The sequence below is a fragment of the Myotis yumanensis genome, unplaced genomic scaffold (genome assembly GCF_028538775.1).
Source record: "Myotis yumanensis isolate MYYU_CA2020_CCGP unplaced genomic scaffold, mMyoYum1.0.hap1 SCAF_2, whole genome shotgun sequence".
NCBI classification, from domain to species: Eukaryota; Metazoa; Chordata; class Mammalia; order Chiroptera; family Vespertilionidae; genus Myotis; species Myotis yumanensis.
The window spans coordinates 178,743,066-178,770,937 of NW_027223753.1; the positions used below are offsets into that span (position 1 = coordinate 178,743,066).

At 44.2% G+C, this 27,872-nt stretch overlaps 1 protein-coding gene and 1 non-coding gene across 2 annotated transcripts in view; one reads left to right on the forward strand and one right to left on the reverse strand.

The window, feature by feature from the left end:
* USP13 (ubiquitin specific peptidase 13) overlaps window positions 1–27,872 on the reverse strand; it is a 116,698-nt gene that overhangs the window by 83,823 nt on the left and 5,003 nt on the right. Inside the window, exons 2-3 of the mRNA XM_070406758.1 lie at window positions 8,475–8,600; window positions 1,452–1,512 (exon numbers count right to left, since the gene is read on the reverse strand). Of these exons, the coding sequence (XP_070262859.1) occupies window positions 1,452–1,512; window positions 8,475–8,600 (187 nt within the window). The remainder of the gene's footprint in view (window positions 1–1,451; window positions 1,513–8,474; window positions 8,601–27,872) is intronic.
* Window positions 12,074–12,249, forward strand: LOC139004778 (small nucleolar RNA SNORA81). The gene has a single exon (XR_011470591.1). It is a non-coding gene; the product is annotated as a small nucleolar RNA SNORA81 (small nucleolar RNA).

A 27,872-nucleotide genomic window follows, 5' to 3' on the forward strand; every position in this document is an offset into this window, starting at 1 on the left:
TGAATATGTCTTTGTATTACAACAGTAACATACATTTGTTACGGAGAAAAATTAAAAAGAAATAAGCAAAAAGAAGAACATAAAAATCACACCACCAGAAAAGAGCTACTTTGAGCAATTTGGAGTCTATTCTGCCAGACTCTTCCACACTCGCAGTCATATATGCATACATGTGTGTGTATAAACATACATATACACACACACATTTACCTACATATATGTACTCACATATATAGATATGCATGCACATACACAGGCATATTTATATATACAAGTTGGGGCAAAAGTACGTTTACAGTTGTGAGTACATGAAACACAGAGTTTATTCTTGTATTATTATTTATTAATTATTGTATTATTTCCAAGACAAACAACTGTATACAGGTATATGTGTGTATACACTTTTTTTTTTCCACCAAAATGAAATTGCAGTATGCAAACAGTTTTGAAATTTCTTTCAAATACTAATCCCAGGCATTTAGAGACTTAAACTTGCTTCATCAAGCATTATCAAACCACTTTTTCTCCTGGACAACCATATCAGAAGCTTAGTATGACATACGGTCATGATAACATGATATTAGAAACCATTACTCATTTGCATAAGCAAAACTAGCTCTTCTGAAGGAGGGAGAGATCAAATCACTGTTAGTCAAACATCACTGTGCAGGCAAGACCCACTGATGGATGATAAAATTAGCGGGCAAAACCTTGAGGAGAAACGAGTTATTAGCATAGTCTCCAACTATCACCCCCAGCACATTTATTAATTACACTGTAGCTTTACAGTGGAGAAGCCTGCCGGACACCCCTCAACAAGTGATCAGATTCACATCACCTGTCTGAAAACACAGCACCCCGTGCCCCTGATGTCACGTAGAGGAAGGCACACCACTCTGTGGTACTCTTGCCAAAAACGCATAACCTCAGACTTACCATAAGGACACATCAAAAAACCCAATCTGAGGCCATTCTACAAAATAACTGGCCCCTCCTCTTCACACATGTCACGACTATTAAAGATGAAAAGAGAGTGAGGAACCATCACAGATTTGAAAGGGTTAAGGAAACATGGGGTTCTGGAACATAAATGGACACCAGTGGAAAAAACGGCGAAACCCAAACAAACTCTGTAGTTTGGCTAATATTAAAATATGAAAACTGTCTCTTCTTTAAAAGCAGGGGCAGGTGGGGTGGGAGACCAAAGGCAGAATTGCAGTTACCCTCCGGCCACTGTAAGCATAACTGTTTCAAACACTAACCCGGCTGGAATGCTGACATCCTTCACCACCAGGATGACCCAGCTCATCTCAAGTTAAACTGGTTCTACTCATCCTTACCATACAGATCAACAAACAACCTATTACTCCAAATGAAGCACACACGTGTGCACACACACACACACACACACAGAGTTATCTGGGCACGCTACTGATAACTATGCACATTACCTAAAAAAATCTTGGAGTTCCTCCTTTTGGGTAAAGCTCCACCAGATGCCCCTTTTACTTTCTGAAAAGAAAAAAAAAAAAGAAATTGTTAAAATGCAGCCCATGGAAAAGACTAGTGGGGGCGGGGCGGGGTGGGGTGGGGGGAAGAGTACATCTCAAAGGTTCCCAGATTGTATAAAACTCCAGAGGAAATATTCCACTTGGATTAGAGAATCCCGGATAAACAGGAACTTGACCCCGGTCAATGGAGGTAAGTGAAGGGCAACGCTATTGTTCCACCTGCCTATTTTCACCAAGCTACACAGAAAGCACTTCTGGAAAGGGAAGTGGAACCAGGCATCAAAGTGAAGTAGATGCTCCAGCTTCAAATCGGCACATTCTCCCAAGAGGCCGGGCCACGCCCAGCGCTGGAGGGACTCTGGAAGGACCTCGCCTCCAGGAGGGAGGCTCTTGCTCCCCTGCTTCCTACCAGGTCCCCAGCGGTTGGGCCTGGGCCTGCCAACAATTATTGTTGAAAGACTTAATAAATATTAATCTATAGTCACTGATATTTGGTCCTATCACATCAATCTAACCTCCTTAGACATTTCTGGAGCACTGCGGCTGGCTATGTCGTGCATTTTCTACCTATCATGGCAGCAATGAAAAATAAACACCCATCAAGTGTTCATGCAAAAGAGGTCATGCATTACCCTCTGACACTCACACAAAATATTTTACTCTCAAATAGGATTATAAAAATGTTTGTTTCCAATGGCCAAAGCAACATCTCTACATTGTAAGTTCTTTCAGAGAGTAGAAGAGAGCACATTTCCAACACAGGGTGGGGTGCGGTCACGTGTCACGGCAGCATCAAGGCCTTGCTGCTTCTTCAGTTTGTGCTCTTCTTAGTGCTAGGTCTCCTCTCCCACATCTTTTTCATCTGGCATTGAAGGCTGACTCATCTTTGTGTTTCTCACATTAGTTTTTACAGCTTGTAGTATGAGTTTCTAGTTCACGTCTTAGGAATGTGAAAATTGTTGAACACTTTAGCTCAGACACCTGTCTTCCCAAATACTAATGCCAAACTCATGTCCCTCTCTTGGATTCCCTCTCCTCCATGGTCTCGGAGCCCTCCACTTACCTGCCTCAAAAGGAAGAAAAGTAAACCTATATTGAAGGCACATTTAACAGTCCTGGAGGTCACTGAAATCTCTCTGTAAGCTCATGGCATCCTTCCTTCAAACTTACCGCCTTCAATAATATATCATAAGGAGGAAAGGATCGTTCTTCTGGAGGTGGAAGGTGTGGCCAGGGATGGTCAGGTAAGAGGAGCAGCAGGCCTGTTGTATAGCAGCTGCTCAGCAAGTATTTGTTGGATGGATGATGGATGGGTGGATAGATGGATGATGAACAGATAGATAGATATGCTGACCACAGGAATGCAACAGGTAAAAGAGGAGTGGGGGTAGAAGTAGAGTATCCCAGATTAAAAAAATATATATATATATACAAAGGCATGGAATCAATGTGTCCCAAGAAGGAGAAGTGGTTTGCTATGTCTAGAGCACAAAGCTTGGGGAATAAGAGTGAGGGTTAGAAAGGCCACATGGAGGGACTTGGAATCATGCGCAAAAGAGTTTGGGCTTCATCCTGCAACAAGGGGAGAGACATCAGCGATTTCAGCCACAGATGCGCAGATCACTCTGGGTGCAGCATGCAGACCGGGTGGGTTGAAGGTGGCAAGTGTGAAGGAAGGAGACTGGTCAGGAAGCCGCAGCACCAGTCCCTCAGGGAGTGGTGAGCACTCAGACAGGAAGAACAGGGGTGCAGAGGACAGGACGGACTTCAGAGCTATTTGGGAGCCCAGATAACAAGACTTGGTGACCAACCAGTCATGGACTCAAAGCAGGATCCAAATGATGTCTAGGTCTCCAGCATTCAAGACCAAGGACAACTCTGAGAAAGAGGATAGATAGCTCATTCAGTCCAGAAATGTTCCGAGTAGAAAAAGCCAGGTCAGAGTCGGGTGGCCTGATCTGGAGGCATCAGCTCAGAGACGGTGGTTAGACACAGATGTGCAAAACAGTGAGGAGGAGAAGCAGCTTTCGGAGAAAGAAGACAGGAGGGTCAAGCAGAATCCTAGGAAATGCCGATGACTAAGGGGCAAATGAAGAAAGCGATGCTAGTGAAAGAGTGAGGCAGGGCAATCTGAAAGGCAGGAGGACAGCCAGGGAAGAATGGTGCCTAAGAAAGGAAGGAGGAGCAGCTGCAAAAAAAAAAACAAGTTCAAATACTCAAAATGTCACATAAAATCAGGGCTAAAATGTGTCCACCAAGAGTGACACCGAAGAGGTCACTGACAACGTCGCTGTTGTAATGGGTTAACAGGAGATCAGACTGCAACGTTGAACTTAGAGGGAGGTGTGGTAGAGATGATGAGCATAGAACAGTTTTTAAAGAAGCGTTAATTAAAGGATGGGATGACTAAAGGAGGACACATTAGAGGGACAATCTTGTGGTGTGTTCTCTTTTTTTTTAATCGTCACCAGAGATATGTTTTTTTTATTTTTTCTGATTATTTTAGAGAGAGAGGAAGGGAAGGAGAGAGAGAAACATCAATCAGTTACTTCTCATATGAGCCCCCACCAGGGAATGAATCCGAAGCAGGTGTGTACCCTAATCAGGAATTGAACCCGCAGCCTTCTGGTGTATGGGACCACACTCCAACCAACTGAGCCACCCGGCTAAGGTGTGGTGTGTTCGTTTTTAAGCTGGGAGAATAAACAGCCAGAAGAGGGAGTGGTTGGGGGCGTCAGAAGGAGTGGAGGGAATGAAGGAGCAGTTTCCCAGGTTGGAGGAAAGAGGACCAGGAGGACAGAGAGAACACAGCTCTCTGCTGAGATGGAGGGACTGGATGCAGATGAGTTCCCAGGGGGCAAGAAAGAAGCTTGAGGAGTCCCTGTCCACGGGGCCCCTGTTTTCTCAGTAAAGTACAAGCCAAATCCGTTTCCGAAAATCGGGAGCGAGGAAAGCATCTGGAGTCTGGAGTGGGAGAGGGTACAGACTAGGTTTGCTGGGCAGTGATGGGCCCAGCAGAGGGGGAGGCCAGGAACAGGACAGGGTCCAGACCCCTTGCAGTGCGGGCTCCCAGCGGTGTGTGCATGAAAGCAGAGGATGATGCCAAGGCCACGACTGGTAGGAGTTCTGGAGGACAGTTAGGGAGGCCAGACTCAGGGGTGAGGGTCAGTGGAGGATATCAGGGATAAGAGAATGTTTAAAGCCAGGGATCCTGATACACAGGCTCCCCAAGCAGGGAGGGGGCTGCCTGGGCACATCACAGGCCTGGAGCTGCCAGTGGGAGAACATCAGAGCCACATCGGAATAAATGAGTAGAAGGGCTAAGCCAAGAGAGGGTCGTGGTCAGAGTAAACTTTCTAACCTAACATTTCGGAGGCAGAGCTAACTGTACAAGATTCCCAGCATCCTGCAAAACTGCCACTGCCTCTTCAGCTGTGAGCAAGTTACTTCAAGTCTCTGGGCCTGTTTCATTTGCACGCTGCCCCCTAACCCCCGTTTTGTAAAATCCATTCAGTGGTTCTCAACCTGTGGGTTGCGACCCCTGAAAATACATCCTGCATATCAGATATTTACATTACAATTCATAACAGTAGCAAAATTACAGTTATGAAGTAGCAATGAAAATAATTTTATGGTTGGGGATCACCACGACTGTATTAAAGGGTCGCAGCATTAGGAAGGTTGAGAACCACTGCTTTATACTAAGAAATATGTGGAACAAAGCAGACTTCACAAGAACTGCTATGTCCCGACTAACAGGAGTAGTAAATGTAAATCATACAACATTAGGCCAACATTATCATTGAGTTTATGGCTTATCTGACCTCCTGGCCTTTCTTCCTCCTCTTCCCCCTTCTGTCCCCACTGTCTAATTTTGGGATCTCTCCTCACTGTCCAAAATAAACAGAGGACATGTGAAGTAGGCTAGGGGGAGAGATTACATGAACTTCAACTCAGCACTGATGAGTTAGAAGATCCAAGATAGTCTACAAACTATTAGGGCTAAAGTGAAAGTTGAACAAATGCTGCTAAATGTAAAATCAACATTTGAACATTAATAACATCCCCAAACACCACCGATCACATTAAAATGCATAAAAAATAAAAGCAGTTACAATAGTTACAAAAATTACAGAGACCCTTTTAAAAAGCTAACTAAATGTGACTCCTTTACTGAAAATTCCCAAATATTGTTGAAGGACATAAAGGAGCCCTGAATAAATAGAAAGGTGTGCCATGTTGAATAGTCATTCAATAAATATTTATGAAGCACCTAGAGCTGAGGACACAGAAGTGAACAAAACAGACAAAAATACCTGCCCTCACAAAGCTAACACAATGACGTGGATTATAGCTTAATCTACTTACTGGCTGTGATCCTGATCAAAATCTCAACAGGATTTTTTAAACGAGATGAACTGACTCCAAAATCCACAAAGAAAAATCAGTGTCAAAACCCAGGAAAGTTCTGGGGGAAATTTACATGGGAACAGTGCCTGCATTACCAGGTATCAGGCTTGTCGCACCAACGCAGAGATAGAAAAATAAGATCAGCAGGAAAGACCTGAGCCCCCAAACAGGCCCGAGTGGTAATGGCGAGTTAAAATATAAAAACGATGGCTCTGAAAATCACTGGGAAAGGCTGCACAACTCCCGGAATAGTGGGACAGCCGGTTATCAACATGGAGAATAACATGGAGATCCCCACACTTCACAGAAATATAAAAATAACTTACAGGTGGATTAAAGACCTAAAACGTTAAAGTACACACACACTTCTACAAAAGTAAAAGTAGCCCTGACCGGTTTGGCTCAGTGGATAGAGCATCAGCCTGCTGACTGAATGGTCCCAGGTTCGATTCCGGTCAAGGGCATGCACCTTGGTTGCAGGCACATCTCCAGTAGGGGGTGTGCAGGAGGCAGCTGATCAATGTTTCTCTCTCATCGATGTTTCTAACTCTCTACCCCTCTCCCTTCCTCTCTGTAAAAAATCAATAAAATATATTTTAAAAAAATAAAAAAGTATTTAAACAAATATCTGTATGACCTTGAGTCGGAAAACAATTTCTTGGACACAATACAAAAAGCACAATTTGTAAGAAATGTTTAGTACATCAAATTTCAAAACTTCTATTCTATAAAATAATTCATAAACAAAGCAAAAAATTGCTCAGCTGGCATGGCTCAGTGGCTGAGCATCGAGCTATGAACCAGGAGGTTGAGGTTTGATTCCCAGTTGAGGTACATGCCCAGGCTGTGGGCTCGGTCCCCAGTGTGGGGTGTGCAGGAGGCAGCTGATCAATGATTCTCTCTCATCATTGGCGTTTCTGTTTCTCTCTCCCTCTCCCCTCCTCTCTGAAATTAATAAAAATATATTTTAAAAAACAACAAAGCAAAAAGTTTTTATATCTAGAATGTGAAAAAAAAAAAAGCTAAATAAAACTTTTAAGAAAAAGGGTAAGCCCATAGAGAAACTGATCAAAAATATAAACAGGCAACTCAGAGAAGAGAAAACCAGAATGGCTAATAAACATAGAAAGATCTTCATCTCTCACAGAAGGAAATGCCAAATATTTAGATGTTACTTCGCAACCATAAGATTAACAAAAGGAAAAGTCTGGCCGAAACCGGTTTGGCTCAGTAGGGTCCCAGGTTCGATTCCAATCAAGGGCATGTACCTGGGTTGCAGGCACATCCCCAGTAGGAGATGTGCAGGAGGCAGCTGGTCGATGTTTCCCTCTCATCGATGTTTCTAGCTCTCTGTCTCTCTCCCTTCCTCTCTGTAAAAAATCAATAAAATATATTAAAAAAAAAAGGAAAAGTCTGACCAAGCGTGAGGCTATGGAAAGCCAGGAGTTCACTTAAGGCAGGAGCATAAATTGGTACAACCAATCTGAGGAAGAACCTGTAAATATCTAGTAAAAGCAAGGAGAAGCACAGCCACAAGCCAGCATTATCACTTCCACATAGATTGCCTTAAAAAATCTTGCACATGTACTCCCAGGAGAAAAGGTTAAAAATAGTAATTGTTGCATTGCTAATAGAAGCCAGGGCTTCGAGGGCCAAGGCAGTCGGGGCTATGAGGAGCAAGCCCCTTGCACGAATTTCATGCATCAGGCCTCTAGTAGAATAATAAATGACGAGCTAGAATACCAACTAGTAAAATGAATTAAGTACAACCAAATGCATCACAACATGAACAGATTTCAAAAACAATGTTGAAAGGGAAAGCTTTACACAGAATCATAGGCAACAGTATGATAGTATTTATCTACATTTTTAAAACACACAGTCATCCCACATATAGAAGATGAACGCCTATAATAAATAGTGACATGCGTAGGAGTGAGGAACAACAAATTCACAGCTATGGTTACTTCTAGGGAGTGAGGGGAAACAAAAGGGAAAAAAATGAATCTGAAGCAAAAATATCCAAATATTTTTTATTTCTGATTTTTGGATCCATGAGTGTTTCTACTATTATTTTCTGTATTTTTTTTCAACCCATATCTTCTTAACTCCAAGCAGAGGTTCAGAGGAAGAAAGAAATAAAACTGGGTAAGGTAAGATTTGGGGGGAATCTAAGACTTTCTACAGACAGTCCTGTTGTTGTTTCCCATCATCGAGGAGAATCAGAAGTTAGGTGGGCACAGTAAAGTCTCCACGTGATTCACACACTAAGCCAGTGATGGCGAACCTTTTGAGCTCGGCGTGTCAGCATTTTGAAAAACCCTAACTTAACTCTGGTGCCGTGTCACATATAGAAATTTTTTGATATTTGCAACCATAGTAAAACAAAGACTTACATTTTTGATATTTATTTTATATATTTAAATGCCATTTAACAAAGAAAAATCAACCAAAAAAATGAGTTTGCGTGTCATCTCTGACACACGTGTCAGAGGTTCGCCATCACTGCACCAAGACAACATCACAAGAAAGATACCACGGCAGTTCTCTCACCTCTCGCACGTGTCTTTTCAGGTGCATGTATACACTCTGTCCAGTTTTTCGAAAATGTCTTTCAACGTGTTCCCTTCCAAAGGCCAAAAACGTATTCATGCAAACATAGAGTCCACCTTCAGAATTCTAGAAGAAAGAGACAGGTTACAACATTAGCCAAGAACGCCTCACCGAGCAGTCCACATACAGAGTACGGGACGGGGAAGCAGGGCGAATGATGAAGACAAAGCCGGCAGGGCCACCTGGCTGTCAGTCATTGCGGTGGCCTCAGTGGCTCCACAGCCACCACGGTGGCCGCGCCGCCCCAGCCCGGGTTCCAGTGCTCCGGGACAACTGAGCATAGTCTCATAGCGTGAGATCCTCAGAGGCCCAGGGAAGGAAACGTGTTTGTCTGACTCTCCAAACTAGGGTGAATGACAATGAGAGACAGAAGGAAATTGGCAAGCGATCCAACTACCACCGCTGCAGTGATTTATCAGGCTACGCAATCTCCAGGAACATGCAGTTTCCTTTCAGCAGGATCTTCAAAGATACTGTTCTTTCTTTTTTTTTTTGGTTGTTGTTAATCCTCACCCTAGGGCAGTGGTCGGCAAACGGGGGCTCCTTGACTGTGGCTCTTCCACAAAATACCACGTGCGGGCGCGCACGAACAGTGCGATTGAAACTTCGTGGCCACATTGAAGGGGCCAAAGAGCCGCATGTGGCTCTCGAGTCGCAGTTTGCCGACCACGGCCCTAGGGTATATTTTCATTAATTTTTAGAGAGAGTGGAAAGGAGAGGGAGAGACAGAGAGAGAAACATCGATTGGTTGCCTCCCACAGGAGCCCTGACCAGGGCTGGGGATCCAGCCTGCAACTGAGGTGTGTGCCCTTGACTGGAATCGAACCTGGGACCCTTCAGTCCACAGGCCTGTGCTCTATCCACTGAGCCAAGATATTAGTCTTTGAAGATATGATTTTTGAAGGTATCCATTGATCAGTTAAAATAATTTAATACATAAAAAATAATTTAAAAATAATTTAAAAGGTAAATGCTAGAGGATGGAGTTCTATAATAATCATAACTACATGTTATTGCATGCCTAGTATGTGCCAGGTGCTTTACATATATTATGTCTAATCCAAACAATACTGCAAGCTGCTTATTATTATTTCCACTTTAAAATTTTTTAAAAAACTAAGGATAAGTCGCTTGCCCATGTTCACACAACTTGGGAATGTCAGAGTTAAATCTGAATCTTTTTCTCTTTTTATCTCTCTATGCAATATTTCAAATATTATTTCATTATAGACATACTGCTACAATGAATAGTCAAAAATATTGTTCGCATTTTAGATACTTGAGTTTCTATCCCAGTCTCATCTCCCCTTTTCTCTCAATCTGCTTAACATGCTTCTCTGTAAACTTAGCATCTAAAATTAGCCATACTGCCTCAATGGGAGTGGATTCTTATTAAGATCCTGTTAGTCACAGGCCTGCAAATAAAACAAAATACTTAAATGCCTGTCAGAATTGCCAACGAACATCTATCAAAATTCCTTACATTGCATTTTTTAAAATTGATATTGAATTTTTGGGGTGATATTGGTTAATAAAATATAGGTTTCAGATGTACAATTCTATAACACATTACCTGTATATTATATTGTGGGTTCACCACCCCAAGTCAAGTCTCCTGTCATCACCATTTATTCCCCCCCCCCCCCTTTATAATGTCAAAACATGCACTGATGCTCATTACCAATATATGAAAAATCATTTTCAAAGTTCTAATAGCTCAAGATTGGTTATTTAAAAATCCTCCAACATAGAATCTATGGTTTATTTATAAGCCAGACATAAAGTCTTATAAAGTCTTGACACAATGGGAACATTATAACAGCACTGGTTCAAACAGGTGCCTATTACTGTAGCATATACGTTGCAAAAGTCAAGGAGGAAAAAGGCATAAAGAGGACATTATAGTCTATATGGAAAATCCTAACAAATATACACACAACTAAAAATAACAACTAGTAAAACTACATGAATTTAGCAAGATAATAATATGATAGTTTAATAGACAAAAATCAATTTCAATTTTATATTCTGGCAACAAATACTTTCAAATGAAATTTTTAAAACTTGACTATAAAATAGCCAAAAAACTCAGAATTTTGTAGCTTGTGCTTCTGGACACACTTGTCCCTTAAATGAGATCATTTGAATAAAATTAGAAAAATTCTTCATATTACATTCATTTGATCAATAAGTTAGGTAAATACTTCCAAAAGATTTTTTAAAATAATAAACATATTCTTTTGCATAGTCATAACTCTTAAGAAAATATATTACATCATCATAATGGTTAGTTATTCATTAATTCTATTACATGGAGCAACACATATTGTGGGTTTTTTTAAAAAAAAAAAAAAACTTCCATTCTCTTTCAATAAAATGTAATTCTGTTCTAAAGAAGGAAAACCAGAAGATACACTGGGAAAAACTAAGGCAGGTGGTTATACAGGCTCTGAGCTTCAGTATCTACCTCAGTACCAATAATCCCCACCTCAAAGGGTTTCATGAAGGTCAAAGAAGATGAAACACATTCCGCGCTGTAGTACATTACATAAATGTTGGTTATTATTCATTGTAAGCTAAAAGTCCTGTGTGCTACATGCATCTCCTATTATCTCAATTATTTTATAAGGGGGAAGCAAGCAGATGGAAGAAAAAAGTGAATCTGACCGCCACCCAGGCTAGTGGTAACAAATATTAATCTGTCAGAAAAATACATTAGGCAACTAGCGGGAGAACCAAAAAAGTTACTAAACAGAAGAAAAAAAAAAGGTTTAAGTGTAGACTAGCTACATAATGCAAGAGTTTATGGTCCATAAAATAATCAGAAAGTCTTTGCTAATTTCATTGCCAAGCGTTTTTGACTTATTAGGGAATTTGATAAAAATGTAATATACCAAATATTCATTCTCAGTTTCTGGAGTCACTTGATATTGTCACAGAGTCCATAATCAAAGAGAAATATGCTATGGCGCTCAGAGACGAATGGCCCCACGTAGGGAAGGATTCTATGACCAACTCACACAGGCATCTTCCATCACACACGGCCTGACATCTGAGGCAGCGTATGCCCCTCTGCTAGCAGCTCTGAGATGGAGGCACCACCCAGGGAACTTGCCAGTAATTCTAAAAATTCAGGACACACTGAGACAGACAAGACTTTCAAAGTTACCCCACACAGAACAAAGTGTACAGTCTAATGATGTGCACTTTCTTCCCTCTCGCCTTACTAATGTCTAAATATTAATCCCATAAAGACACTTTATTTCACATCCACAGTCAACACTCCATGCCGTGTAGAGTTTCTTTCACTATTGAGGACAAGTCTGCTGACAAATCTCTCCCAATTCCTTTGTGACCAAAGCACAGAGCACAGTTTGTAGCCTGGGATCAGAGATAAGCTGATTGACTCTTGAGGTTTTCGAACCCTCAACCCCATCCTCTCATGAACCAGCCACACCCCACGAAAATCACTGCTTCAAGAAAGCACCATAAAGCACTTGCCTTCATGGGGCCAAAAGTGCAGCAAGCAATCGGGCAGGGCCTTCTGCACAGGCGCTGTGCTAAAGCTGAGGGAATAGGCTCCCATCGTGGCTTTTGTAATGAGGCCAGCAGAGTACACGCAAGAAGATCAGTAACTGCACTAGACAGTAAAGACCAGGGTGAACCTCTTTCTTAATGTCCAATGTCCTTTGTCTTAAGAGTTCGTGCAATATGTCTTCAGAAGAAAATAGAAATTAAACAATTTTTTTAATCAGGCAGGTTTAGGGAACTGTACTGACAGTGAAATACAACTCAAAGAATAAGAGGAAAGAAATCAAAATGATATACTTTTTTCAAGTCATGGTGGTAGAGTGCTTCATTAAATAGATTACAAATGACATTTCTATATCTTGGGTTAACTTTTGAAATAAATAGTAGCATAACAATGGAGATTCCAAAAATATATTCATTTCATATGGCAAAAGCTCTTAATATGTCAAACCCAAAGAATGAGGGGGAAATCACTAATCAAAGTTACTGTTACATTTACACTTCAGAATTTAATCTAGAGCCACATCTTACACCAAGCACTCTAATAAGGTTCCGCTAGATCCAAGAGGTCACATTTTAAAAACTAGGAAAGAGCAGAATAGCATATTCACCCCACTTGTAAAGGGGACAATAACTTCTAACCAAAAAAATATAGAATTGCGAAAGAGATGGCATAGCTGAGTACAGATATATAAACACTAACAACAAGTTTTACACCACAAAATATAATGAAACAAATAGAAAACCAACAATAACAGCATAGGTAAAGCTGTAGGACGATGAAGAAAAGCTTACATGCAAACTATGTAAAACTGATAAAATTACAAGATGTCAACATCCAGGTTCAACTTGGTAAGAGTTTTTTTTTAAGATTGTTTAATTTTACAGGTGAGGTAATATTATATTCAAATCATCACATCCTCACCACCTCCTGAAGTAAGCACATTAAAACAACTTCCAGGCGAGTGTACTAGTATAAGCCTACTAAACTAACAAAAAAAAGTATTATAATCGCACAGCCTGGAGCCACAGAAAAGTCTGTGTACCGACTCCGACAATAGAAATCGATTCTGTCTTTCTACAGAGCAATAACATTGTGACCCTTGACACAGTACTTCACCTTTGGGGACAGACCCCAGGGACCCAAAAGAAATAGAAAAAAACCTTTTGTTTAAAAATATTCACGGATGTACTATTTAAAACAGGACAAGTTAGCCATGGCCTCAAGCAGAGGAGCTAAGAACCTGTGACATATAAACACAATGAAATACTTTAACCTTATTTAAAATGCTGCATGTATGCATTGTGTGTAATGTGTGTAGAACATACGTGTGGAATTGTATATGATGTGCATAGAAAAATAATGTTTATGAAAAAAGAGCACATGCTGATGACAAGGAGGAAAGGGAAGAGGGGAAGGTGAGTCTGTACATTGACGAAGACTGAACTGAAAATGGGGTGCGATAAGTGGTTGTAGATTTATTTAAGTCCTTGACCTTGGGGCCCACAGCCTCACTCCCATTACCTCCACGCTCGATGTGAGAGAGAAACATTGATCGCTTGCCTCCTGAGCACACCCTAACCAAGACTCAAACCCGCAACCTAGTCACGTGCTGTGGCCCAGAATCAAACCCACAACCGTTTGCTGTCTGGAATGACACTCCAACCAATTGAGCGTCAGCACCTCAAACTACAGCTGTGAAGGAGCAGGTTGTTTTGTCCGGTGTTTTGTTTTGTTTCTATTCATTAGGGGAAGACACGTGGCCCCCTGCACAGGACTAGCTCCCAGCTCCAGCCAGATGTGCACGTACTCACATGAGTAAGTCCCACAAAACCCACGTGGGTCTACATCCTGTTCAAACAAACCGGTCTGCTGCTCAAGCACTTGGAGGTGGCTGCAAAGTCAAGTTGCTATAGAAATTTCTAAGGACGTGCTCTCGATGCTTGTACTTATCTCTTGGCCCAGTCAGCTGGCTTCCCTTTGAGTAGCCTTAGTCCAGGGCTGGGTGAACTGCCCAATCCTGCGAGGGTCTCACTGTCAGGAAAGCATCACCTCAGGGACCTTGGGAACACAGGATCAGGCCTCAAGCCTTCAGAGCAGCCCATCAAAGCCAGCTACCCCTGTCGAGGCCTGCACAACTGTGGTTGCCCCCCAGACCCCACACCGGTGCAGCCGTCCACCTGCCAGTCTCCGCCCATGACCAACTCCCTCATCTCCCTGCTCATCCGCCTGTGCTGACAGCCCTTCACCCCAGACCCACTTCCATTTCCCCACTGTTAGCATCTTGCTGTTTGAAACCTGTAGCTGTGAGAAACCCAAGCTTCCTTCACTCGGGGCCACTGCACGCAGAAGCTGAGCAGCACAGCCTCTCCTGAGAGCAGGAAACTTGTATCACGTTCATTACTGAATTCCAAAGACAGTATCTGGTACCAAGCAGGAGTGAACATTGATGGGCTCAATGGCAGGTGTGTGTAACTTGCTGTCATTCCGTTACATAGTTTAATTCTAACGGGTCCTCGGTGCCCCTTTTTAAACTACTCCCTGGCACAGGCTCCATTTCAAGTCTGGCGCAACTAAATAACGGGGAGCATCAAAGGAAGACTGGCCCTGGCCTGTGGCTCAGTTGGCTGGAGTGTCATCGTACAGCAAAAGGTTGTGGGTTTGATTCCCGGTCACAGCACAGGCCTAGGTTTTGGGTTTGATCTCTGGTCAGGGTGTATTCAGGAGGCAACCGATCTCTCTCTCTTTCTCTCTCTGTCTGTCTCCCCCTCCTACCTTCTCTCCCTTTTTCTTTCTCTCTCCTCCTCTCTCTCCCCATCTTTCTCTCCTTTCCTCTCTCTAAAAATCAGTAAAAACATGTCCTCAGGTGACGATTAAAGAAAGAAAAGAAAACTGATGATCGTGCATAGACATACAGCCTGAGACCCCAGCAGGAATACTAGCTTTTCTGGTTTGTTTGGCTCAAGTCAGACTCTTAGCAGCTTGGACATTTGAACCCCACTGCCCCAGCTCTCCTACCTTCTGTCACCAAGCCACCTCCCATGGCTCTTTGGGACAATGGCTGCCATCTCCACACCCCATCCCACCTTGGGCCCTTCTCTGGCTCCCACTTTCAGAGGCCACCCAGCCAAGAATGGCCAACGTGTGCTTCCCTGCGCGTTCTTAGCTAAATAAGATTCTAATCATCGTCTTCATGATGCACTAAACAGAAACTTGACCAAGATGCAAGGCTAGATTTAGAAACCTGAAATCGCTCGGGATTTCTCTAAGGCCACATGACAATTCCCTTTGAAAACTTCTCCCATCCCACGATCAAACTGTCAGAGAGCAGCATCAGAAGCCCATGGTTTAAACCCGCTCTTCAATGCATTTCAATGCAGACGCGATATATCCATGGCCGTTCATTTATTACTTTCCATTATACTGCATACTATTCAGAAGTAACGTCAAGGAAGAAGTCACCTTTTTGTTATACTGCCTGGCATTTAAAAGAACCGTAAAACAATGGCGAATGTAAAGGTCAAGGTTACAACGTGTTTCGGAGGAGCCAGTGACCAGTCATTTCAAATAAAAATACACCACATTGTCAATCGGTAGGTGTTCGGAGAACTTTGTTTACGATGCCGTGCGCTTGGAGACCAGCCTCCGCTGGAAGGCAGGAAGGCAGGGCAGCGTGCGTGAGCAGCAAGAGGAGCTGCGTAAAGCTTGTTTTTAGAACCACAGAACAGTGTGGAAAACAAGCGGTCATCGCCACAAAGAGAAACATGATGTCGGTAGATGGAGTCACAACAAATCCATGTACAGGACAAACTGCATACTATCCCGCCCCCTTCCCGCCCCGCAAGACTGTGACTCACACACTCGTGCAAAAGGGAGACGAAAGGACAAGAACATGGTATTTTCTAGAACCCTGATTTTTAAAAAAGAAAATAAGCCCTCGCTGGTTTGGCTCAGTGGATAGAGCATGGGCCTGAGGGGGTCCCGAGTTCGATTCCGGTCAAGGGCACATACCTCTGTTGCAGGCTCCTCCCCGCCCGGGTCATGGTACGGGCTTGTGTAGGAGGCAACAAATCAATACGTTTTTCTCACATCGATATTTCTCTCTGTCTTTCCCTCTCTCTGATACTCTCTCTAAAAATCAATGGAAAAATATCCTCAGGTGAGGATTAAAAAAAGAAAATAAATTAAGTAAATTAAGTATTTATAATAGTGAAAGGAAATAACCTGAATGCCCAACAACGGATGTGTTTAGTAACTTATGGCATATCCATGAAAGTTAACACGCTTCGGCCACTTAAAATTGACTTGTGATGAGTAGGTACTGAGAGGTATTTCTGAGTGATGAAGCCAGTGATAAAACTGTGTGTGTGACGTTATGATACACGTGACGTGCACGCTGAGTAGCACGATGTTATCTTAGCGTGATGAGATAATGTGGGATTGTTTTCTTCATCTTGTCCTTTGGCATTTTCCAATTTTTCTTTCGAAACAATAAGATTTTCCTTCACTGAGTGTATTTAGAACCAAATATATGTACATGGAACAGAATAGGCGTCGTCCCAATGGTCCCTTTTCCTCACCAAAGCGTTCCTTAGGCTTTTGCAAGACACCTTCCCAGCCTTCAGGTGCTGCATAGTCTTGTTACTCAAAGTGAAGGGAAGGTCTGAAATAACTAAGAGATTATTTTGAAATGTGTAGCTAAAGAACTTTGGGAACACACAAGTAAAAGAGAGGAGAGGAGGACTGTAATCTCAGGGAGCCAGACTCGAATGTGATTGCAACAGAAAAAAAAGAAACACATCAAGGACGCCGTATCCCAGTTGGATGCCATCCAAGCTTCCAGCCGGGGACAGTCGGACAGTCGTGAGGAGTCTGGAAAAGAAGCTGAGGAAGAGAATAAGGCTGTGCTGTCTCCTCTGGGAGCAAGAGACGTTGGTGGGGGTACAGGGCAGGGGTTTACTCTGCAGAGAGAAACAGACAAGCAAGGTTGGTGCCCTGATGACATTTCCATCCTGGTAAGGAGAGACAGAAAATAAACAAGAGATACAGAAGATAATTTCCAGCAGCAATAACGGTGATAGAGAAGCCTGAGGGAGGGTGGAGAGATAAGAAGGTTGGGGTCCTTATGCAGCTCAGGAGATGGGGGGGAGGGGCGAGCTCAAGGATGAGGGGCCAGACAAGCAAAGTGGGAAGAGCACCCTAGCTAGACAAAAAGCATGTGCAAAGGCCACAACTCCAGAGAAAGCTTAGCTACATCATCAAAAAACAAAAACAAAAACAGAGAAAGTCAGGGTGCTAAGGTCGAGGGAGAGGGAGAGGTAGCAGGATCTGAGGAGCAGAGCGAGAGTTCAATCTCAGTGGGATGAAAGCCACTGGAGGGTTTTCAAGTGAGAAGTGCCACAATCTGACATACATTTTATATATATATATATAATTTCAGAGAAGAAGGGAGAGGGAGAGAAACATCAATGAGAGAGAATCATTGATTGGCTGCCTCCTGCACACCCCACACTGGGGATCAAGCCCGCAACTCGAGCATGTGCCCTGACCAGGAATCGAACCATGACCTCCTGGTTCATAGGTTGACGCTCAACCACTGAGTCACGCCAGCCAGGTGTTATACATTTTTAAAAGGTCACTCTGGCTACTAGGGGAGAACTATAGAAACAGAGGGGTCAAGAGAATGTATGGTTATGAGGCCATTATATATTCTAGACCCTCACTGTCCAATACAGTAGCCACTGGCCACATGTGAATATTAAATCTAAATTAAGTTAAATTAACTCTGGTGCCGTGTCACATACAGACATTTTTTGATATTTGCAACCATAGTAAAACAAAGACTTATATTTTTGATATTTATTTTATATATTTAAATGCCATTTAACAAAGAAAAATCAACCAAAAAAATGAGTTCACGTGTCACCTCTGACACGTGTGTCATAGGTTCGCCATCACTGCCCTACGCCTAGGAGATGGATGAGACGTGGGGCTGTGTGGAAAAGGGCCAAGATTAGGACAACTCCTGACTGCTTTGACTCAGTACCTCACAAGACTGCCCACCGCTCTCTGCTCACTCCTTGCTCTCAGTAAGCAGCCATCTGCCTACTATTCAGCCACTCGGGCACTTCCCTATCTGAATAGTAGATATGAATATTCCACTGTGCAGATCCCCAGTACAGTCTCGCTTCTCGAGCAAAACAAACAGACAACGGTTTTTAAATGAAAAACTAAGCACATGCAGGTGGGAAGCAAATGTGCCATAAGAAAGTAAAACAGGTTCCAGATCAAGTGTAGCCAGGACTCAACCCAAAGAAGGAAATGTGGATAAAGCCCTGCCCTACACTAAGCCGGAGCTCAAGGAAACACTCACCAGTTGACCAGTAGAACAGAACTACCAGATACAATATTTGCAAAGTCCAAAATTTTGGTTTCAACAGCAAATCCACTGAAATACACTTGGCTACATAAGCTAAGTAGGAAACAGCAAATGCGTAGCATCTCCAGGTGGTATCGGCCTCTCTGCTGAACACTGAAAAAGCATAATGTGGCCGTGAAGTGTTAAGAAAAACTAGAGATGTTCATGCAATGGCTCTTCCAGCTTGCTCCAACTTGGAGGTCTCCCTCTCTGCAGAGCACTCCTACGCCTCAGAGCTGCCCAGGCCAAAGGCAGGGTCCGAACAGCGAGGCTTTGACACAATATAAATTCACTGTCCCACGGTGGCATCATTTATTAACTTTTTCCCTAAGTATAAAACCAAATCCTTGCTCTGGGTGTTTGGAGCGATGAGGACGCTGTCCCCGAATAGCTGGGGAACAAGGGTTGAGGCAGGGCACGGAGAGCCGCTACAATAATTAATGCTCACAGGACAGGTGGGCAAAACAGAAATCATCAGAGGCTGAAGACACTAGGTGAGTGTCCGCAGCAGCGCTAAAATGAAGCCACAACGCATCGAAGTGGTTCCCAGCTGACATCTAAGAAAAGAAACTGTGAGGCCACCTCGTCAAACGTAAAAACCTCTTATGGTCACGTCTTCTTATTTTCTAAAAGAGATGGGTCTCTTCAGGATGCATTTCCCCTGATAAACTGCATTATACATGAGGATTCGGTGTGCAGGCTAACCCATGAGAGCCCATTACAAGGGGGTGAACGTGAGGATGAATAACAGCCCCGCACCGTCCCCCTCCCCCTCAGGAGGCAGCACACACTCATGCCCCGGGCGGGCCCTCAGAGCAGAGCCTCACACAGAATTACCAAGAACAGCATGTCTCTCTTGCAAAGCCAAGACCAGGTAAATCCCACTTCAGCCCTGACCTCAGTGGATAGAGCGTCGGCCTGCGGACTCAAGGGTCCCAGGTTCAATTCCAGTCAAGGGCATGTATCTTGGTTGTGGGCACATCCCCAATGGGGGATGTGCAGGAGGCAGCCGATCGATGTTTCTAACTCTCTATCCCTCTCCCTTCCTCTCTGTAAAAAACCAATAAAATATATATTTTTAAAAATATAATAAAAAAATAAATCCCACTTCACCTTCCTCTCGGAGGGATCCCTCCCACTGAAGCCCACTGAAGAGACGGGAAGCAGCAAGTCACGGTGATGGGCAGCCGGGATAACAACACTGCAGGTGGGTACGACAGAGAGGAAAGCCAAGGCCCAGTGACATTAGGCACTTGCTGAAGTCACATTGCTACTCAGTAGTCAAGGGATGGAGGGATGAGATTCCAGGCCAGTCTGCCCTCCCTCCACCTGCTGATTGGAGCAACTGAGAAGCAGAGGTCGTTTTGGTGTCAGGAGCCAGCACACACCATCATGGGAGCCTGGGGGAAAGAGCAGTGTCTTCTTTTTCTTCAAGGCTGTTTCATCCCAAGAAAACAAAAGGGACAGGCAAAGGAGAGCCACCCCACTCGAGCAGCTTGAGCCAGGTGCCTTGCCAGGCTTTCCTGCAGGGGAAGGGGGCTTCAGCAGGCCCCACCAGCTCCACTCCCCAAACTCAGGCAGCGGAAGTCCCTGGGAGGTGGCTGCCCCAGGCTGCCAGCTCCCTGACAAGACCCAAGGTCTGGGGCTCCCAGACCCTGGTGAAGTAGCTGCAGGGCTTGGCGACCCCACCGTCCATCCACTCTCATCAATGTAGGTCCAGTCATTGGATCTGTCCATGGCCCGATTCTGCTGGTCGGGGCCTGGAGAAAGAGCCCACACCACCTGAGGCTCTTCCCCAAGCTTCAGGCTGGAGGCCCAATGTTGGGTCCAAAGGAACAATTCAGCAGTTGTTCCCGAAGGATACAATATAGGAATTACTTTCACCCCTGCCCTCTCCCTGGCCCATTCCTTACCTTCAGGCCCATATGTCCTCTTTCCTCCTGGCCAATCAACCCACTAACCCCACTTGCAGACCGACCAGCCTGTTTCTAAGAACTGCTGGGGACAGAAACATCTATGCCCAGGTCACCACTTTACAGCCACACCCAAAGAATTAGCCAGGACAAAAACAGCAACACTTGGTTTGATTAGGAGAAAGTTTTCATAGTTGCAATTCACAAGAACAGTCAACCACTTGGCCAACCACCCATGTGGTTAACATGGGACAAATTCCCTCTAAAGTGATTTTATTATCATGAAACATTAAAGTCTACATGTATCCCATCTATAACTGCTGGTATAATATGACTATCTGTTCAAATTTCTAACTCCTGGAAAAAAATACTGCCTCAGGCTCCTGAGTTTCTCTGGGAATTGAGCCAATTGGTGGGAGGGCGAGAAGCATGTGCCAGTCTCTGCTTCGTCTACAACTTGGGGGACAAGGTCTCAGGAGCAAAGAGGTGGGGACCTGGGGTCCTTCACAAGGAAGGGCTATTCACAAACCCAGGGTCTCTAAACTAGGGACTGCCAGACTCTGCAATCCGAACCCTGACCTCTAAGCTCCATCCAGTCCCCAGCTGTCCCAATGGGCATGCAGGACTTGGCCACTTGCATGTGGCCATCTCACCTTCCTCATCCTGGATTCACTTCATCTCCCAACCTACAGGTGTGAAGTCACCTTTAACTCCTCCCACTCCTTTACCCACTGCATATTCTGTCCTTAAGTTGGGTCATACCCTTCATGAAATTTTCTATTGAGCTTATTCCCACCACCCAGCCACTTCTACCCCCACTATCATCACCCTAATGAAAGCACACCCCCTCCACTATTACACTAGCCTCCTAGTTGAATCCCTGTTCAAGGACTCCACACCTCCCACCAACTATTCCTCATTCCACTTCTAGAACATCCATACTAAATAACCAATGTCCTTGTGCTGTCCTCTTGCCACACTGTTTAAAACTTAAATATCCTAGATGTGCTTCATGACCCATCAGGGCTAAGTCCCATCTCTGCCACATCCCAGTCTTAGAACAAGTCCTTGAACAAGCTGCCTAACCTCTGACTCTGTTTCCTCATCTGTAAAACAGGGCAGCACCACTATCACTTATAAGCCAATTCCTATTATAATTACATGAGATAATATATATAAAAGTACCTAGTACGCTGTTTGACTCATAATAGACACTGAAAATTGGTGCATCCACCCCTCTTCAAAAGCAAGAGCCATGTCATTCTCCCCTCCTGTGACCCTCTGCTTCCCTCCTAAATACTCACACCCTCCCTACCACCTACAGCACCTAGCGCAGGGCTGGGTGTACCAGGCTCTAACTAAGTACTAATACTTGCTAATAAATGCAAAACAAAATGTTTGCTTTTAATATTATCACAGGAAGCACATACTGTGCACCTCAAGCAACATCTCGAATCTAGTGGCCTGTTCAGACTCATTAAATTCTTGTCATTACTGCATGGTCCTGCTGTTCTAACCCTAAAAATAGGTGCTCCTGTGCACATCTTCCCTGTGCATGGGACAAGAGGAGTCCTCGATGACCCCCATGATACTGAACGCGAGCAGCAGCACAGAGGCCTGGGCTACATCCGCAGGGACCTGCCCTCTTGTCATCTCCCTGAGGGACACCACCTGTGATCACTTCTACCAACATCCCCTGGGACACCTAGAATCACAACATGCAAAACACTTGGTAAATCCCCAAGACACCTTTCCCTGGCTTTTTAAGAGTCAAGTTTATGACTTGTCAGATAATATCAATATCTATATATATAAAAGCCTAAGCAACCGAATGACCAAACGACGGAACAACCGGTCGACCAGTTGCTATGATGCGCACTGACCATCAGGGGGCATTCGCTCAACACAGAAGCTGCCCCCTGGTGGTCAGTGAGCTCCCACAGCCAACCTCCCATGGCCAGCCAACCTCCCGTGACCGGCTGCCCCTCCTCCCCCACCGATGGTCCCGATCGCTGACCAGGCCAAGGGACCCAACCCGTGCATGAATTTGTGCACTGGGCCTCTAGTGATAAAATAAAAATTACAATATTGGCTATTTTTAGTAACATTTTAATGCCAAAATATATGGTGATGATTTTTTTTAAATGGGAACAGAACAGATGTAGCCTACCAGATACAGGTTCCCAAATGGCAGCCTTTTCAGTCCTCTATTCTTTTCCCTTTCATTCTCAAAGCCCTCAGCTCTTCCATGTCTTCAACAATCATAACCCAACCCTGACAGAGATGTACAGAGTGTTTTGAAAGCACAGGAAAATTAATGTCTGACTCAGCTGGGGAGCAGAACCTGGGGGCGGGGGGGCTCACAAAGAATACCCGAGCTAGTATTTAAGGACTGGTAGGGTTTTCCTGCAGGGAGGGGAGGGGTGATGGGCTGGGAGAAGGCAGTCCAGGCTGAGCACCTGAAGAACACAACATCCTTTGGGCCAAACGGAACGTAAGCAGACGGCAGGTGCTAAGGGACGGCAGTGGCTCAGTAAATCGGAGCAACATGTGCTGTGTTAGAAAAGTCTGAATGGGGCCTTTGAAAATTTCTACACAGGAAAATGGCATGAGAAGACCCATGTTTCAGAAACACAACTAAGAGTTCGGTGTGACGGGCAGGAAGGGAGGCAGGTTGGTCTGCTAAGAGGCTTCTGCAAGAGGCCAGGCCAGGCCAGATGAGGGCCTGAACGGTGGCCGTGGAGAAAGAGAGAGGAGGCTATGCTGGGATCTGGGCACCTGCTCACTAGTGGGATGTGGTGTAAAAGAGAGGGAGGTGCAACCAGGCTCAGAGCAGCATCATTCACAGCAGCCACAAGGTGGAAGCAGCCCAAGTGTCCATCCAAAGGTGAGTGGATAAACAAAATGCGGCACACACATACAATGGAATATGATTCTGCTTTAAAAGGGGAGGAAATCCCAACACGTTACCACTTGTGAACTTTAAAAACGTTATAGAGCCGAAACCGGTTTGGCTCAGTGGATAGAGCGTCGGCCTGTGGACTGAAGGGTCCCGGGTTCGATTCCGGTCAAGGGCATGTACCTGGGTTGCGGGCAAAGCCCCAGTGGGGGATGTGCAGGAGGCAGCTGATCGATGTTTCTCTCCCATCGATGTTTCTAACTATCTATCTCTCTCCCTTCCTCTCTGTAAAAAATCAATCGAATATATTTTTTAAAAAAATAAAATAAAATAAAAACGTTATGGAAAGTGAAACAAACCAGTGGCAAAAGGACAAATCCTGTATGATCTCACTTATATAAGGTACCTGGAGCAGTCCAAATTCAGAGAAAAGCAGATTTGTGTTTGCCAGGGACTGGGGAGAGGGTGAAATGGGAGTTATTATTATCAGGGATATAGAGTTTCAGCCCTGAGATGAAAAGAGGTCTGGGGATGGATAGTGGTGATGGTTGCACAACAATGAGAATGTACTTAATACCACCCGACTGTATACTTAAAAATGGGTAAGATGGTCACTTTTGTGTCATGTGTATTTACACAGTTTTTTTAAAAGAGAGGGAGGGTCACTGGATGGCACTGTACTCCTCCCAGCGGGGGTGATGAATGACGGCAGGCGCTGTAGGTGAGCTCGGGGCCACAGGCAGCCGCAGGCAGGGAGCAGAAGCAGAATTCAAAACTGCACCTCCAGATTCAACACAAGCTGAGATCACAAACTTTCTCAGAAAGGCTCCCTGACAGGATCAGCAGCTTCGCTTACATCCCAGAACTTGAAAAATGAGACAACTTTAAAGGTAATTACTGCCAAAAAGAGATCACAAGTGACTTCTCGATTTTAGTTTGGAAAAGTGGGACTCTAGGGAACTAGGGCAGACTACACTCACACATCAATTTCACTCCTTTATGAAACACAAATAAAACGACAGTAAAGGGATTTTTTGAAAACATAAACCACAGCAACAAAATCTGGAGCGTGGACTGCAGATGGCTAAGTGCTAAAAAGACTAAGACAAGCTGACAAAGCTGGATTCCAAGCCCATGGCATAGAAAGCCAAGATAAAATCTGACTTACACCACAGAACTTCCAAAAGCCTCCAGAACGAACAGCCCCAGGTAACCCTAGAAGTTGGGGTAAAACAGGGACTAAAGGAAGGAGGAAGGGTTGGAAAGCTGTCTGGGTAGCAGTTGCAGCCCCAGAGCTCTCCTCCAGGCCAACCAGACCTTCCCACATCAATCAACTACTGGAGATTTCTTCTAAAGCAGGTAGACACAAAGGACTCAGGTCTGTGGAACACTGGGCTCAGTTAAGAATAGGGGCTCCATGCTGAATACACGGGGACTTGGAGATGTGGGTGTAATATTTGTGTATCGGTCCAGATCTAGTTCGAAAAGACAGACCATTCTAGGTATTTCAGGCAGGAAGGGATTTAATGCAGGGAATTAGAGGCTTACAAAATCCTGGGAAGAGCTGTGAGAGCCAGGGGCAGAGAAACCACCACTCATGCTCAGGAAATCAGGAAGCACAAACATCACAAAAAAACTGCACAGATGATCCCAGCCTCCCCACGGCGGAGGGGCTCTGAGTCCCACAGGAACTAGGAAGATCCCACCATCTGCCACGTGCCACCACCGCAACAGCAATCGTGGCTTCTTCTCTTTACCTTCTGCATCTCTCACTGGCAGATTCAAAATCAAAACCCTTCTATCAAAGGTGTCCGGCTTCCCAGCCCCTGCAACACAGGAAAAAGCTTAACAAAGCAGGGATAGGGTTAAGAACCAGAAGAGACTATCCCGCTAGGACCAGTATGCAGATGCTGAGCCCTCCGTCCTCCGTCCTCTGAGTGCTGCCAGACAGGCTTCCACCTCCCAGGAGAGAGATGGCAAAGGTCTCCTAACCAGTGGTCAAAGGGAAAAAATCATGATGCTCAAAGTTAAGGCTTCCCAAAGATACAGCCCAGCCAGATCACACTACAGTGAAGCTCACAGTCAACAGAAGAGAGAATTCTCACCTCTGAAAGAGCCAACAATTCCCAGTCCATGTAGCTGTAAATTTTTCAAAAGGAGTCAAATTCTCTACATTTTATTTTGCTTCAAAAAGAATGTACGACCCCTGGCCGGGTAGTTCAGTTGGTTAGAGTGTCGTCCTGATATGCCAAGGTTGTGGGTTTGATCCTTAGTTGCTGGGAGCCAGTCCATCCTTGCTGCTTGACACAGTCGCTGCAGGGAAGAAACATCTGCACAGCATATGTTTCAAGGGACTTGGCGTATATGGCATACTGTTCTTAATATGTTTGCTCACCTTCTTGGCGCTATGTGTTTTAACCAAGGTCACCTCTCTGAGAAAGGTTGTTTCCCCAGGTAGGAATTTTCCCCTGAAGTTAGGGAGGGACTAAAACCCCTTAACTAAGTGCCAGGCAGGTAGTTAATCACTTTAACTACAAACAATCACGCTTAAGCTACATAATCTTTACTCCCTGGAATGGAGATAAGAAACGCCCTAACCTTTGGGATAGAGATTGATAGGATTGGAATCAACTGGTATAAATACAGATGTAACAAGACAACAGAAGACAGAACCTAGGGACAGAACCTAGAGACAGGACTTGGCTGGAGATCACACAAGAACCTAGAAACAGAACCTAGTGAGAGAACTTGGCTGAAGAACCTAGACAGAACATGGCAGGAGAACCTGGATAGAACCTGGAGAACCTAGGGACAGAACCTAGAGACAGAACCTAGCAAGAGAACATGGCAAAAGATCCTGGACAGAACCTGGCTACAGAACTTCGCTGGAGAACCTAGACAGAATATGGCAGGAGAAACTGGATAGAACCTGGCAGGAGAACCTGGCGACAGAACCTGGCTGAGGAACCCAACTATGATGATCACCTGAATGCTGCCTTCGTGTCATTCCTTCTTCGCCTACTCCGTCCACACCTTTGGGGACCCCTGGACCTGCTGGGGCTGGACCCCAGCACTTATACAAGGAGCCACCAATGAATGCATAAATCCGTGGAACAGCAAATCAATGTTTCTCTCTCTCTCCCTTCCTCTCTCTCTGAAAATCAATACATAAATTTAAAAAAAAAAAAGAATGTATGAGAAATAACATTTCTGGTTGAGCAAAGATTAGCAACCAATTATTCACTCACCACACATGTGAAAATTTGACCCATAAAAGTCGAAATGCAGGGGGGTATGTCACTGGAGGAACCAGTTGTAGTTTTCTTGCCTAAACTCTAGAACTTTGGTTTTCAAAGTATGACCTGGGAACCCTGTGATGCCCCTGAGACCCTTCAAGTAATCTGCAAGGTCAACCTGTTTTCACAAGGTGAATTTATTTGTTTTTTTCAATCCCATTCTCTCATGAGCACACAGTGGCATTTTTCAAGAGTCATCATGACATATGATGACATCACCACTTGAATAGCTAATGGAATGGAAGCTGTTTTAAATTTTTCTGTCTTAATTTCTAGTATGGTAACTAACAATAGATAGAAACCACATAATAGCTCTTAAGGATCCTCAAAAATATTTAAGAGTATAAATTGGCCAAAGAACTTGAGAATCATTGCTACAAAACAACTTTGTAGTTAGCTTCTTTGAGCAGGAAACTTTTCTTTTCTTTTTTTTTTTTTGGTTTGGTTTGGTTAATACTCAGGATATTTTTTCCATTGATTTTAAAGAGAGTAGAAAGGAGGGAGGGTGGGAGGAGAGTAGGAAAGAGAGATGAGAGAAAGAGAGAGAGAGAGAGAGAGACCATGTGAGAGAGACACATCGGTTAGTTGCCTCCTGCACACACCCTGACCAGGACCGGGTATCAAATCTGCAACCCAGGGACATGCCCTTCAAGGGGAATTGAACCCGAGACCCCTCAGTTCCAGGGCTGATGCTATAGCCACTGAGCACACCAGCCAGGGCTGGGCAGGGAACTTTTGATGTGTGAAACCAATTAGGCTTAGTTTAGGTTTTCATCTTCAAAGGAAAAAAAAAAATCTGTGCTTCCTAAATTTTACTTTACTATCTTATGTCAGTTTTGTTTACCCACTAGGATGATGATTTTTCTGCATAGATCCTAAATTAAATTACTTTTTCTCCTCCAAGTAAGCACTGCCATGGCAAGTCTCATTGCCCAGAAGGCAGCATGCATAGCACAACAGTAAAAAGCACACATTCCACAGGGACTCAGAGACGTACACACCAACGATCATAGCAGCTTTATTCATCACAGCCAAAAGGTGGAAGCAGCCCAAAGTCCACCAACAGAGGAATGCAGAAACAAGATGTGGCACACACGCACAGCGGAGTATTATTTGGCTTTAAAAAGGAAGGGAATTCTAATACACACTACAGCATGGATGAACCTTGAACGCACAGCAGAGTATTATTTGGCTTTAAAAAGGAAGGGAATTCTAATACACACTACAGCATGGATGAACCTTGATGATATGCTAAGTGAAAAAAGCCAGACACAACAGGA